Source organism: Bombus terrestris, unplaced genomic scaffold, assembly GCF_910591885.1.
Source record: "Bombus terrestris unplaced genomic scaffold, iyBomTerr1.2, whole genome shotgun sequence".
Taxonomy (NCBI): domain Eukaryota; kingdom Metazoa; phylum Arthropoda; class Insecta; order Hymenoptera; family Apidae; genus Bombus; species Bombus terrestris.
Window position 1 is genome coordinate 5,027,936 of NW_025963552.1, and position 15,429 is coordinate 5,043,364.

Below are 15,429 nucleotides of genomic sequence, written 5' to 3' on the forward strand. Positions count from 1 at the left end.
CGTCGCGCCCCCATCCGTTGGTCCTACGGGAGCCACACGCCGTTGAGTGGGCGTTGAAGTCCCCGAGGACCAGTGACGGAGAGGCGCCCAAGCGTCTCACACAAGCCGCGAGCCCGTTCAGGAAGGAGGAGTACACCGTCCGGCTGATACGGCTACACGTATACTGCCACCACGGCTAGGTCGCCCCATTTCGCGGCCACGATGCCCCGTCACCGCTCGCTCACCGAGCAGGAAGGACTTCCCTCGCTCCCGTTCCAGAATATGGCAACCGAGGCGGTTAGGTTCCCAGCACCCCGTGACCTGTGGAGGATGCTGTATGGCTCGGCCACCGCTGCCAGACCAATCCGCCACTCCACCAGGTTCTGGAACATGAAGTCCTGGGCCCGGCGAGTGCGTTTCAGGTTGCACTGCAGGAGCAGTTGTCCTCCTCCCCTTCTTCCGCTTACGTAGGGGAAGGCTCCGTTTCAATAGCCTCCTCCGGGCCGTTCCCCTCGCGTTCAGTGCATCCGACTTCTCCATCCTCTTTTCTGGCCTTCCCGGGGCCAATAGGCTGCAGCGTCGTTTCCTTCCTCGTTGCCGCCTCCCCGCCAGCGCTTGGAACGGTCTTTGCCCCCTGTGAGGCCCTCTTCTTACGGAACGCCGGTTTGCATGCCGGCGACCCCATGCTACATGATGCTTGCAATCCCAGGTCCGTGCACACCGGACATCTAGGTGCTCGCGCCGAGCAGTCCCTGGCGCGATGTCCTTCTGCCCCGCATCGATAGCAGCGCCCCGACAGGGCGACCACCGACTTGCAGTCCCTGCGCACGTGACCCGGCTCCATGCAGCTGAAGCACTGGAGCTGACGCGCCGGCAGAGGGGTAGCCCTCGCCGTTGACCAACCTATATTGATCTTGCCTCCCGATCGGGCGTCCCCTCCTCTGTTGATTTTCCTGGCCGCTGTCAGCGGGCAGCGTAGCCACACCGACCCGTGGCCCCGAGGAGCATAGCGTATGGGTCCCACACTGACCTCGTCGGCGCGGCAGCCCCCGGCCTCGGCAACACTGGCCGCCACCTCCTCCGGGGTGACCGATTCGTCCAGTCCGGTCATTGTTAATTCGGCTGTCCTGCGTGGCATGGTCATCTTGACGGGTAATTCCTTTAGCGTGGCCGCCATCCTTTCGGCCAGTCGGGATGCTTCACTCCCAGCGTCCTAGCCTGATATCTCGAACAGCATCGCGCTGAGACTGCCTTCCTGAGTCTCGGCTCCTTGATGTCAAGTTCGGAGAGCTTAGTTTCCCTCATCACTATTGACATCGCCTCCCTGTACGAGAAGACCGAGCCGTCCCTCACGGTGAGCAGTACCGCTGCACATCGTGGGGGTCGGGGAAGGCCGAGTACCTTCTTCTCGCGCGTGTCCCGTCCACCGGCGGTACGTCCCTTCCCATTCGTGGCAGTCCCCGCTCCGTCACCACCTCCCGCTCCCCGCATGGATTCTCGCCCCGCGCGGGGACGCACTGGGGACCGAGCGACCACCTCCACCAAAGTCCGCATCTTTATCCCCGACCCGCCAGCCCCGGCCGACGCCCCGCGTGCCGAGACCCCTGTTCGCAGCGTCGATGACGACAGAGCCGGCGGTAATCGCTCCCCGGATCTTGCGCCCTCGGTCGGCGCCTGGGCCGTTGGGAGAGGTTGCGCTGCTGGCTTTCTGTTCTTTCGCCTAGCTCTCCCTCTTCCTCCTCCTGTGACGGTCGTAAATCCTGCCTCGTCAGCCGACGACTCGATGGTCGACCGCGATGTGTCTCTGGTCACCCGTAACCGTGCTTGCACGGTTTTTGCGATGGCGGCAACATCCGTAGTACGGAGGATCGCTCCCGCTAGCTTTATGTCCCGCCACCACTCCTCCAACTTGCGGAGGAGCAGCTTCTTGAGGTCCTCCAGCGGGTCTCGAGGTCTCGGGCCACTGTGTCTCGGTTTGTCCGCTTCCCTGCTGTTGGTGCTAACCCCCAGCCCGTCGGGACAGCGGGAGCGTCGCGACGCTGATCAGTGGCGCGGGGTTGGCGGAGGTTGCGGACCCATAGTCATTCCCGTTGGGTCCTCGGGGACTTTTTCTTTCGTCCCCCTCGCAGAGGTGATCCCCCCTTTTGTCCCTCGCTCTAGCTGTTAGGGCCCTCGGCTGTCCTCTCCGCGCGCTCACTAGTCAGCCGTTCCACCGTCTCCCGAAGACGGCTAACCTCCCTTTCCATAAGGTGCACCCTCCTCCGCAGGTATGCGCCGTCCTCTTCCTCCTGACCGTGGGGCGGTTTCGCGCTCTCCCTGGTCGCATGTTCCTCTACCGATCCGGTCCCCGCCCCGTCGCTTCGCGCCATGTCGCTGCCGTCGGCACCGCCGCGGTTGGCAGCGGCGGCGGCTACCACAATAGCGGCCTCGGCGTCGGTGTCGGTGTCAGTGTTCACCCCGCGTCTCGCACCTCTCTTCTTCCTTTTTCCCGGAGCCGGCAGCCATGCGGAGTCCGAATCCCCCGCGGAATTGTGTCCCGCCGCCGAGTACAGCGTACCGTGTCGCCGTCGCGACCGTTGTCAGCGAAGGCGGCCAAGGCTGCACCCTCTGCGGTTCCTGTGATCCTGCGGTAAGGCCGAGCGCCCCCCGCAGCGGCCGGAGCAGGAGAACACAACGGCGTTTCGTCGTCGGCGGATCCAACCCCGCCGCCACCTCCGCGTCTCAGCCGTGTCCCACACCGTGAGGCTCCCATGTCTTCCTCGCTAGACGCAAGAGCGCGACCGGGGGGCTGGCGACCCACCCCTGGACGGCCACGGTTGCTCGATGACGTCGCAGCGGGGCCCGCTTTACAACCCGCGGCTGCGCCGGTACTTGGGTATCCCTCCCCTACACCGTAAACAATTATTTGTTTCGTCTTGCTATTCATGATTTTCTTTTCAATATTGCCGAGGTCGTCAACTAGAGTATCCATCCTGGTGCCACTCACTCTTTCGCACCCTACCCCGATCAAGGCCGGTGCAGGTTGACGGGACGCCCCACAAGAAGGTGAGGTGAGTGGTCTTGGCAGGTACGGGCCCACCAACTTCTCCGAAGTTCTGCGCACCGAATCGGCCACTGGCGGGTGCCCAAGGCGCCGATCAGCCACCGCCCCGCTATAGGAGAACATTAGATTCATCGGGGTTTCCGAGGACGCGGTCCTACGCCCTGAGAGCCCGCACCCGCCTCGTGCTCCCCTGGCTTCTGTAACTGGAACAACTATGGGAACTCTGTTAACAAGAATAATATAGCGGACTGGATTCTACCTACGACCTGGATCTTGAGATGGAATGATGATGGTCCTTGAGTAGGGGAAAATGGTGGAAGAGGATGTTTTTGGAATAGATGTTTATTAATAGACTAGAGAATTTTATGCATTTATTGTTCAGAAGTTGCAAAGACACGTAGAATACATATAACATGCAAAAATATATAAAAGGTTTAAAGCACGATATTTCTTGTAATATTTAGTAGTTAAGTTATTTACATTCCACTCTTCTTATTTTATATTCATAAAAATATGAATTTGCATAAACATCCGCAGTCTGTTTAACAGGGATGCTTCAAGTGATTTGATGGGTGGAAGAGATATTAAGTGGAGATGATTAAAAGACAGCACGGAGACACGAGAAGTACCGCTCTCTATAGTTGACCATATTTATCATTCTGTCATGTTTACATATATAACGCTTGTGGTGAATAGGCGTGCTTATCTCTCTTGCATTGTCTATGTACTGTACAGTATTGTGCAGAAATTAGAAGATGTCTGAGCAAAGGAATGCGAGTCTGATTTATTACTTCTGATAAATCCGATACAATCTTAAAGATAAGCATGCGCATGATCACAATCAGATTACATATGTAGTGTAATGACGAGTGTTTATTCGACCATTCACGGAGAGACGCGATCGCGAGAAAGCACGTCAACGGGAGTCGTAAAGTCTCGTTACGATTAGATAATCGACGCCACGAACTGATCGATTCCCTGATTTCTGTTACGATAATAGGGGTGGTTCAATTAAGTCTACACTGAATTAACAGGTATAAATTAATGTTTATTCCAACAACTTTGTAAAGATGATAATTACACTGATGCGTATGTATAAGTTAAGTAAGTGATTGATTTAGGGTTAGAAAGCCGATAATGACATGTTGACTATTCTGACGATGAAGAATAAGTAAAGTAAATGTGACGATGCTGTGTCGGAGGAAAGCTAGTGTTGGGTGTGTTTAACGCAAGAGACCATCGGATTTGTTGATGACAATTTTGGTTAGGAAAGTGAGAGCAGTAGACATTGCTTTTGATTGGATAAAATAAGGTTGATGGACTAGGAAGGGTCTTAGCCGCCCTCGATAGAAAATTGCTCGTGTGAAGCATCATACGCGAGAAAAACTAACTTTCCCGTGTCTTCCCGTAGTGAACAACAAGCTTTAAAAACGATTCAATAAAGAGATGTTTGTTCGGTCTGAAGGACCTTAGCTAGAAAATTCCTGAGATTTATGATAGGTTCTTAAGAGTATTGAAGGTACGCAATAAGGATGTGCGGACATCTGGTTGCCATCTTGCCCGCGGTGTGTGGCCTGGTCTAGGTTGAGTGTCATCGACGTAACAACGAGCAATGGCGAATAGCACGTAATTGGCTTGCTCCTCTGCTATGTCATTAACAATCTTTTCATAAAGGATAGCGATGACATGGACTGGTGCACATAGTGCGATAGATAGTGTTGTGTGATGAAAATTAGAATAGAGGAAAACAAGAAGAGTTGAATATAGAATAACAGGTAGGTTGAGTTTCATAGAAATTAGAAACTAATTGCAAGGATTTTTATGAGATAGGAAATTTATAGGTTTAGAAGAATATACCTAATTCAAGTGAAGAAATGTGCCACGAACTTATTTCTGAATTAGAATTCAAATTAATTTGAAGACTTTTATTGGTATACTTTTTCATTGGTGGTTTTTAACTATTACTTTAATTCTACATAAATTGTATAGCATTAGCCTTGTAAATAATTCCGTACCGTAGTATGATGAGAATATAAAATAGACCATATAAAGGAATAAAATAATAAGCCTTTGTCTGAAATTATTACAGAAGTCAATTCTTTGAAGTCAACTGACAAATAGAGTAAAATAGTGGAAAGAAAATGGTTCAACACGTCGACTTAATGTCGAAAATAATTTGCTTCTGAAATGGGAGTCTAGTTGAAAGGCAGTGCACCAGTGTTTCGAGACCGTCAAACCAAACGGAGCTTTTCTAGTTTACTGCCACTTGCCTGCGAAAAAATAAAACAGTGATGATACGGAAGAAATGTGCGGACATATGGTGGAAAAATGCTTATTGCAGTGTAAACCTCGTTGCAAGAAGCGTTCAAAACGTCGAAGGGAGATGATGCACCGTTAACGAAGATATAAAGGATCGGAAAAGGACGAATCCCACGAAAGATTAAAACTGGACTATTACTTTAAATTAGATTATACTTCGTTTACACTATCGTCTAGTATTTTAATATCCAACTGTGGAATAATTAGAAGCAGCGTTTACTCTATTTCTATAAAATTCGTAAACTGTAACGATAAGACACGAGGATGAGACTTTTTACCATTTTCCATGTATAGTACTACGCAGATTTTTTAAGATTTAAATAGCACAGCTTGCATTAATATAGACAAGTTTCCTATCAATTCAGAAGGATCTCCTTGATCTAACTTATAATTAAAAAATGAAACTAAAAGACATAATCTAATCAGTTTGAGGGAAACATTGGTCGTTCCTCGCATGTCGTTTTGTCTTTATTATCCAATAAAACATTCCTCCATTCGAACAAACTCCTTGCTATTGCGCTTAATAACGGCAAACAAAATTTGTCCCGTTAAGTGTAAAATATTAAATGGTCATAAAAATCGTTCAAGTTGTCGAGTAAACCGATCGTTGTTCCTCGTTTCTGCGTTTAATATGAAACCTAATCGGGAAGAACGCGGGGACCAAGTAGGAGTATGAAACAAGAAGTTCAAGAAGAAGATAATGGTGAATCGCTTTACGTGTAGATTCATACAGAACGTTAATTCTTACTTAAAAGCGAAATAAAACGGCGGTACTAAAGTTTAAGAGAGCGATGTTCACGGTTGAAGCGGTTGATAAAATAAACACTGTGGAAGTAAACGGAAGAGGATGTGGAAAGCGTGGAATTCGGAACGACGACAGACTACGTTTACGAGCGTAGCACGATTCGGTTCGCGCGTGAAAATCCGGTCAAGGAGACATTGACGACGATCGGCGTCGTCCCGTGTGAATCTTGGAATCTCGACTGGCAGAGATCAATCGTATTTAGTACACGCTGGTAAATGGTAAGTGGTATTCAGAACAGAAAGCAGCGACTTCGAACGGGAAATAGCTTTATTCCAAGATATTTATTCCAGTGATATTGCACTTTCAACCTATGAAAAATTCAACAAAATTTTCTACATAATAACGTAACATAATGACTCTGTATATGAAGGGTATTCTACCCCTGCTCCCAGAGGGATGAACGTTGAGAAACACAAGCCTCGAAAATATAGTTGATAGAGCGAATATAACCAGGTATAAATAATATAAATTAGCGCATTTACTTCTATTTACGCATGAAGCGTGTCTATTCAAACAGTGAAGTAAGTTTAGTTTACATTGACCCCAGTAGAAAATTCTAACCTTCTCTATGCTTTAATCTTTCTTTGCCTTAATTACCGCGTTACACGCGCAACAGAATTCTAATTATACGAAGCGTACAACAGATATTATATTATAGTAAATTATATAAAACTAGAACAGGGTCGCGTTACAAAATTAGAAATTAGACCGCGCAACGTTTGAATTAATTCAACCTATTTCCTCCATAAAACGAATTACAAAGGAGGTAATTACTTATTTCGAAAGCAGTGTAGAAAAAGTAGTCAAGCTTCGACGTGAAATGCATTCTTCTCCCTTTCCGTCTCATGACCCGCCCGCGCGAATTAATCTCATAAACCAATTGTCTGCTCCAACATATTCGCAAAATTTTTCCCTAGATCCAGTTCTCGTCTTAAAAAGAAGTAAAAAAAATTCTTCTTGGACCTTTTTAGCCGCGGTTTCTTTCGTCTCCGTAACCATTGTCTGTACCATGAAACAACGAATATTTAAACGTTAAGAGTGACACCGTACGGAAACCATAGCGGGGACGTATTCATCCTTTCAAAATTATGTTTATTTTTTATTTATTAGATTTTTCAGTAACTTCATTTGGCGTGACACAATGACATGGTTTATAATAGTTTTATATTGTTGGTTCTAGTAGAATCTAAGGATTTAATATAAAGGGTATTTTCCTTTTAGTCTGCGGATCTGGTCAGTCGTGTCAAGTAGTTGGGTGACTAATGAATTGTAGTGGTTGTCGACTCTTGCGTTATATCTGCTTCTGGACTTGTATATTTCATCTTTGACTGTAGGTACCTTGAGGTCGCGGTGGATTGTTTCGTTGGTAACATACCAGGGTGCATTTATTAGGGATCTTAGCGTTTGCCATTGGAAGCGTTGGAGTCTTTCAATGTTGGAATTACTTGCTGTTCCCTATAGTTGGATTCCGTAGGTCCAGACAGGTTTTACTACGGTCTTATAGAGCGTAATTTTGTTCTACGTGCTTTGTTTGGAGCAACGGCCAATGAGCCAATAAAATTTTTTGAGTTTGTCCCTGAGTGGTTTAGATTTGTCTACGATGTGTTGTTTTCATGTTAATCTCCTGTCCGGAGTCATGCCCAGATATCTGACTGTGTCATTGTTAGGAACTGTTATATCGTAAATGGAGGCCTGTGGACAGGTCTGTTTTCGCAGCGTGAAGGTTACATGTGTGGATTTTTTTTCATTAATTTTGAAGCCCCACTTATGGAACCACTTTTTCATTGAGTCGAGACCTCGCTGGAGAGTGGATGAGGCAATTATCGGGTTGGCGTGGGACGCTAATAGCGCTGTGTCGTCAGCAAATGTTACTATAGTTATTTCTGTCGATATCGGTAAATCGGCAGTGTAGATGGAGAACAGGAGGAGTCCGAGGACACTACCTTGGGGTATGCCCGCTTCCATTGGGAATGTTGTGGTAATGGCGTCTAAGTATTTAACCGTGAATTGTCTTTTGGTTAGTTAGGACTTTAGGATAGAGTAGTAAATGTGTGGTAGGACTTTTTTAAGATTGTAAAGAAGCCCTTCGTGCCACACTTTGTCCAATGCCTGTTGAATATCAAGGAATACCGCTGAGCAGTATTTTTTCTTTTCGAGGGTTTGGCTGATATTGTGTGTTATTCGGTGGATTTGCTCTATTGTGGAATGCTGCTTCCGAAAACCGAATTGATGATCTGGCAGGGTTTTTAGATCCTCTAGGAGTGGAAGAAGTCGATTCGTTAGCAACTTTTCGAATAGTTTGGACAAAGTGGGTAGAAGACTAATTGGGCGATAGGAGCTAGTTTCTTGTATTGGTATTCCTGGTTTTGGGATGAACGTAATCAATGACGTTTTCCAGGTTTTGGGATAGTATTCAAGCCGAAGAATTGCGTTGAAGATTGAAGAAATGAGTGCAATCCCTTCTACGGGTAGTTCCTTAATTGCTTTATTACTTATTTGGTCATGTCCCGGTGCTTTCCTGGGGCTCAGACGATGGATTAATTCTGTAACCTCTAGAGAAGTGAAAGGTTTAATGGGGGAGACATTTGGAAGGGAGAATGCAGGTATTCTGTTATTTTCGGAGTGGCATTGGAGGAACGAGGTTTAAAGACGTTGGATAGGTAGTTAACGAACAGGTTGGCTTTTTCTACAGGGCTTCGTGCCCATCCGTCTTGCGACAGCGAATTGGAGGGGGACGCGTGAGTTTCCTGGAAGCCTTCTATAGTGAGTAGTTGGAGTCGGCAGAGGGTGACAAATTGACGGGATACTTTTGAAAACAGTTATTTTTGTATTTTTTAATGATTTTGGTTAACTTCCTGGTTGCGTTGTTTATGTGGTGATGTTTGTGATAGGTATAGTTGTATATATTGGACGTGTGATAGTTGTAGTAGTTGGGCCTAGTCCGCTGTAATTGTCACTGGGGGCTGTCGATGTCGCAGCCGGGGTACTACTGATTTTTCCTCCGTTTCTTGGTGCGTGGAAATAAAATCGGACTCCGGTCGCCGGGATTCGAAACCCGGGTTCCGAACGTTCGCAACCTAAGACGTTAACCACTGCACTACCGTCGTCCGACACTAGTTCGTGTCGAATGGTGGTATTTGGCTTGTCGAGTGCCGCCACATTTAGTTTCCGTTTGTCGTCCGGTGTTCTATGGGTCTGCCATACTCTTCTTAGTCTTCGTTTTTCTGTGATTTTGTTTAATACGTAATGGGGATATTCATATTTGCTGATAGAAGTCTTAGTAGGTGTGGAGGAGCGGATATCGTTTATTATGCTCGTGTTTAAGTATTCTGTGGCTGTTTCAATATCTTCCTTTGTTTTTAGTGAAATTGAGGCAGAGGTGGAGTGATTAAAGACTTCTCTGAAGAGCTGTCAGTTGGTGAGTTGGTTGCGAATAAGGCCATTAGGTGAGTTCTCGATTATTGCTGAACTGACTGTTGCTATTACGGGGGAATAATCAGAAGAGAGTACAGCCGAGGAGTTGATTTGGACATATCTAGGCGAGATATTTTTGGTTATGAAGAAGTCAAGTAAATCGGGGATTTTGTTAATGTCAGTAATGTGGACCAGTGGGCCAGTATGTGAGCTCATGTGTGGTGAGGTAATTGAGATTGTTGGTGGTTATGCTTTTCAAGAGGTTTTTGCCTCTTGCTGTGACAAGTCTGCTGCCCCATTGGGTATGTTTGGCGTTATAGTCTCCTCCAGCTATGAATCTATTGCCTAGGGTGTCAAGGAATCTGTCGAAGTTCTCTTTGGCAATCGAGTGCCTGGGAGGGCAGTATGCTGCTGAAGTGGTGATTGTACCATGGCAATATTTTATTGCTACGCTTGTGGCTTGCAGGTAGCCTTTCTGGAATGATGGAAGCTCGTAATGCTTAATGCTGCATTTGATGATGATTCCGGTGCCGCCGTGTGCCTTTCCACTGGGATGTTGGGTATGATAGAAGTTGTAGCCGTGTATTTTGAGGTAGTTTTTGTCGGTGAAGTGGGTTTCAGGTATGAGCATTACGTCGATTTCCTGTTGTTTTAAGAAGAGTTCTAGTTCAAATTTGTGCTGACCTAGACCCTTCGCGTTCCACAGAGCTATACGCATTGGTTTTATTTTGCTTCTGTGCGTATTAGTTTATCCATGAAGGGTGTAAGTAGTGACAGTAAGTTGTTAATTTACTCTGTTTGCTTCTCTATTAGTTTTTCGAGTCTGGTGAAGTTGTCTGTATTTTGTGGGGTGGGAACACTATTTTCTGAGTATACACTGAGTATACACTGTTTTCGTATTGGTTATATTTCCTTGTGCTGCCTGGGCTCAGGAGATTGATGGTGTGGAGAATTTTTGGGGTCTAGGTTCCTGTTTGGTTATCTCCTTGGGTCTGGGTTTATGGTACTTATTATTGTGCAGTGTTTTATAGGCTAAGCATCCTTTGTAGTTCGCAGGATGCTCTCCTTGATAGCGGATACACTTCGCGGGGTTTTCTGGGGATTGAGTGCATTGATCAGTGGGGTGATTACCTGCACATTTTACGCACCGGAAATTATGGTTGCAGTATTTCTGTGTGTGGCTGCATCTTTGGCACCATTTGCATTGTACTATCTCTTTTTTTATAAGAGGTGGTTCGGTCTTAACTATAGAGTTCATAAGCCGATTGACGTTGTAGATTTCTTTGTTATTTTCATTTTGTTTTATATCGATGAAAAATAAGGATAGTGGGTTTTTTGTGATCCTATGCCTAATGTTGCTGATGTTAGTTACTTCGTGGCCGTGCATTAACAGTTCGAACTTTAGTTCGTCTAGATTGACTGAGTGGTGGATGTTGCGTAGCACCACACGAAATGGTCTTTCTTGTTTGAGCTTGTTGAAGTGGTCACCACTTCTAGGAAAACTCCACATCTGGTCTTTTTAGATTTCTCAAGCGCTGAAGCCATCGACAGCACATAGACAAAAGAATAGCAGGGAGGCAGACCATAAACAGACAGGCGACGTTGACTTCGGGGTTTTCAGTTATGAAGTAACACTGCTAGCGTGCGGATCTGGACCAGCTCAAATTGTATTCCTGTATTCCACTATCAAATTAAATATATATTTTGTATCTTACACTTTATCCACGCATTTTTTTCTCTTTATATACCAAATAACCTCAACACTGCTCGAAAAAAATTCAATGATTACAGGGCAGTTTTATCGGAAACCCAAGAAAAAGAGTTAGTAAACTATATATTAATCTCAGAAACATTATGTGGCGTTACTTTAACGGGTCTACAACAATTAGTTTCTCAAATAGCAAAGAAAAATAATATTTCGGGTAACTTCCCTTCAGAAGCATATAACATTATCATTAAAGACATCTCAGAAGACATTCGTTAGTCGTGCAATTGGCTTCCATTGGCAGCTCTTCCATTCATTACATTCCTTTTATGAAAATTACAAGACTTAACCTGGTAATATTCACAACGCTGACAAAAGCAGGATTATGCAACGGCCTAACAAATCATTGAAAATATATTATAATTTTTATCCTTTGGTTTGGGAGATTCATAAAATTCTCAAGTCACATGCTTGAGGAACCAGTGCTTTCTTTGCTTGATGGTCACGTATCGTCAAAACACTAAAATCGTGCAATTAAGTATATTAATATAATAATATTATTACTTTATGTCATCCACCATACTACGCCCATCATTTGCAACCACCTCCACTAAATACTTTAAACGCTCCGTAACAGATTATGAAGTTACGGAATTATATAAAGCAACATTTTTTTGAAGCAGTTATTATTGAAACTGTCATTCAAGGATCCCAGGAAACTGCAATATTTCCTTTTAATGTGTTTCCTGATTACTTGTGTGCTCCTTTGAGAACTACAAGTAGAGACCACCAAATATTAACAGCTAGAACAAGAGGATCTAATAAACCAATAGGCGACCAACATTGTGCAGCAAGTCCTGTTATCAAAAGACGTAGAAGCGCTACTATCCACATCTAAGGACGTAGGAACGCTATCAGTGACGTCTAAGGATGCAAAGCCTTCGGCATTTATATTCTCCCCCAAAATAATCAAATCTATCTGAAAGCAAAGGAAAGAGTAAAGAGGAAAGCAAAGAAAAGAGGGAACGCCGTAACAATCATCTCGGAACAATGTAAAAGCAAGGTCGAACAGGAAATTACTCAGACTGGAAAAAAGACCGAACGAAAAAAATCATTCAAAACCAAAAGCGCACTTAGCACAGATAAAGAAAATGTAGTAATGGAAAAATGAAAAATGCAAAATTCTTCGCTCCGACTCGCATATTTTGTGATGAACTCATTATATCACCAAAATCTAAGAAAAAAATGGATTAATGTATTATATGGCATAGATGGATACATGAAATTTGCATAAATGAGGACTGATGGTTTAACTAACTAGCACTGCTCATTAGATTAATTACATCATCTCTTACGTCGTCGCGCAACTTATTCCGATTATGTCCATCAAGCGTGAGTTATCTATAAAATTTAATCGTAGCGTTTAGCTTCCCTCCATAAACTTAGCTTATTATAGTTCGTATAGTTGTCGTCTGACTTGGAGCCTACATATTCATGCACACTATCAACAGAATGGTTGGATCTCTCATAAATCGTCTTTTAACTGTTTTGTCAATCGATGCACTGATAAGGCGTCTTTCTCAAGCACTAACTGCTGAAGTTATCAGGACATGAATTGCATTGGGTGATCGACAGAACGACGAGTTTTTGGAACTGCATGGTCGTCCCGCGGCCTATTCTAAGAGAGCGTCGAACGGTGACACCGCGTTTTTTTCCATCTGACTACTCGTTGAATCACTTCAAGTCAGTTCGAGTCTATCAGTTTAGAGAATCGGTGTCAGTGCACTTCGCTGGGCGTGTGTTCTCGTGCGCTTACGCGAGACGTTCTCTTTATATCAAACATTGCAGAAACAAACTATGTGTGGACACGGTTAGCATATCGTGCGGATAGCTAGAGAAAGAGTAAAACAGAAAAAGGATATAAAAATACGAAGAAAGGAAAAAAGCAAATTGGAAAAGAGAAAGAAAGGGCTAAAAGCAGAAAGAACATTTTTTGATTTGGGCGAATTGAAACGCCCAAAGAACAAAAAAGAATGTAAGACAATTACTGGAGAAAGTTACTTTTTATTATAAATTTATAGAAGATGCCTGAAAACTCCTGGAACGACTTCATAACTTATTAAGGAAAAACGTGGAATTCATTTGCAATGAAGGATGTGAGAAATAATTTCAGATGATCAAGGAATATCTCTGTTCAAATCCGATTCTAGCGATATATGAGCAAAACAAAGAAATATTCATTTATACAGATGCAAGTATTGATGGTTTAGGAGTCGTTTTAAGATAACGGTATGTTACACCCGGTTGCGTACTTCTCAGGAAAACTGAAACCAGACAGAATCAAAGAAGAAAGCAATCTATCTGGAATGCCTTGCTGTTAAAGAAGCGATTCAATATTGGCAACATTACACATTATTGTTGCTTCGCACAGAATGCTTGATATGAAGTGAACCTTATAGCGATAGCATTCGTGATGAGAACTAGCTGCAGTGCACATATAGCTGCAGATGGCAGCAGTTCAGGAAAATTGCATCAGGTCTAATATGACGTTTTACGTGTACATCAATTGCAACTCGAATGATACACGTTGCTGAACCGAATAACAAGTGTATCAACTAAAAAATTGCGAAATACAGATAACAATGACGTGATCGCAAGTGATCTTAGTTAATATACTTTGAACTTTGTTGCTGCACTTTCGATGATAGCGACTACTGTTATTTGCAAGAGCTGCAAACGAAAAATTCAGTATTGTAGAACCAGAAACCGCGGCTTAGGTTCTAAAATTGCAATTAAGTGTGAGTACTGAATGAAATTTTTCAACTTATCTCCACTCTAATTGGCAATGTCAATCCATACCAAAAGCCATGTGAAATAAATCACAGGATTGTGTTGGCAACTTTTAGAGAGCGGAATGGGAAAAATAAATTTATTTTGTGGGCTAATGGATATTTTTCAGGGATTTCAGTGACTATGGCTGTCTGGAAAATTTATATTCTACTGTTTTACGGATATATAATCGTCCAATTTTGAGAGCTGCTGAGAAAGACGAAAGGAAAGTTACTGTTTCGGAAGAAAAAATGCCAGGAAAATGAGAGAATTGAATTCTTCGTTTAGTCTTGCTACATTCCTCGGGAAACACAGTAAGAAAATGCTTGATATAATTGTAAAATCTAGTTTTCTCAATCTTGCAACGTTGCATGGAAAAATAAACTGGACACAGAACAGTACAATGATTAGTATGAAGGTGACAAAGATAATTGCACTATAAACCATATCGATGTTGGTAAAGTGAAAATTGATGTCATCACAGAAATGTTTATGAGATCAGGAAAGAAACATCATGCCAAGTATACTACATATATTGGAGATGGAGATAGCGAAACGAATAACGATATTAATCCATACGAAGACATTGCTGTTTAAAAGAAAGAATATGCCAGTCATGTATAGAAACGAATAGGCACAAGGCTAAAGGATGCCAAACAATGTTAAATAAACTGTTTTTGAATAATTATGATACAATAGTGTTTTCGCAAAAAGTGGAATTTCTAACTTGAGAAGGAGAGACATAATAATTTGTAAATGTCCTAAGAATAGCGAAGAGTATAATCCATGCATGTTTTGAACCAGTTAAAGTTGGATTCTAAGTCGCTTTACACAAAGTTCATCTGAAATAGAACTTTTGTTTGTAATTGCTTTAGCGCTGTTTAAGTTAATGTTAGATGAATATAATTAAGTGCTGGTGGTCAAACCCTGAATCCTCGTCAACGTCTTATCGCCGACCTATTAAATTTGTATTTATGAAAAAAATGAGACATTGGCTAGGGAAGAAGAAGATAATAATGAAAATAGATAACCTTTCTCCCAATACATACAATTCAGACAATGATAATATAAAAGTTATCTTTGCAGTGCGCTTAGCCATGTTATACGGTAGCATTGGTAATATTTTATCAAATACAAATGCCAGTCCAAAATGTTATACCGGTGGAGAATCTTCAAAGAAAAAGAATTCGATAGAAATTATTCAAAAACCTTGCAAATGCGCGTATGGGCAAAGTGTGTGCGAATCTCAAATGTCACGCCTAGAAACATCTCACAAGGAAATTCAACTAACAGATACATGTTAATTTTCATAAAAACTTGCACTAATTGTTACGT

At 43.6% G+C, this 15,429-nt stretch overlaps 1 protein-coding gene across 1 annotated transcript; it reads right to left on the minus strand.

The window, feature by feature from the left end:
- Positions 1-442: 442 nt before the first annotated feature.
- Positions 443-1,156, minus strand: LOC125387007. The gene has a single exon (XM_048414183.1). It carries the CDS (start codon positions 1,154-1,156, stop codon positions 443-445), a length of 714 nt encoding a protein of 237 aa, XP_048270140.1.
- Positions 1,157-15,429: the final 14,273 nt, after the last annotated feature.

Coding starts and splice junctions, on each gene's coding strand:
- LOC125387007 (XM_048414183.1), bottom strand. CDS start 1,156: ATGGCGGCCACGCTAAAGGAATTACCCGTCAAGATGACCATGCCACGC.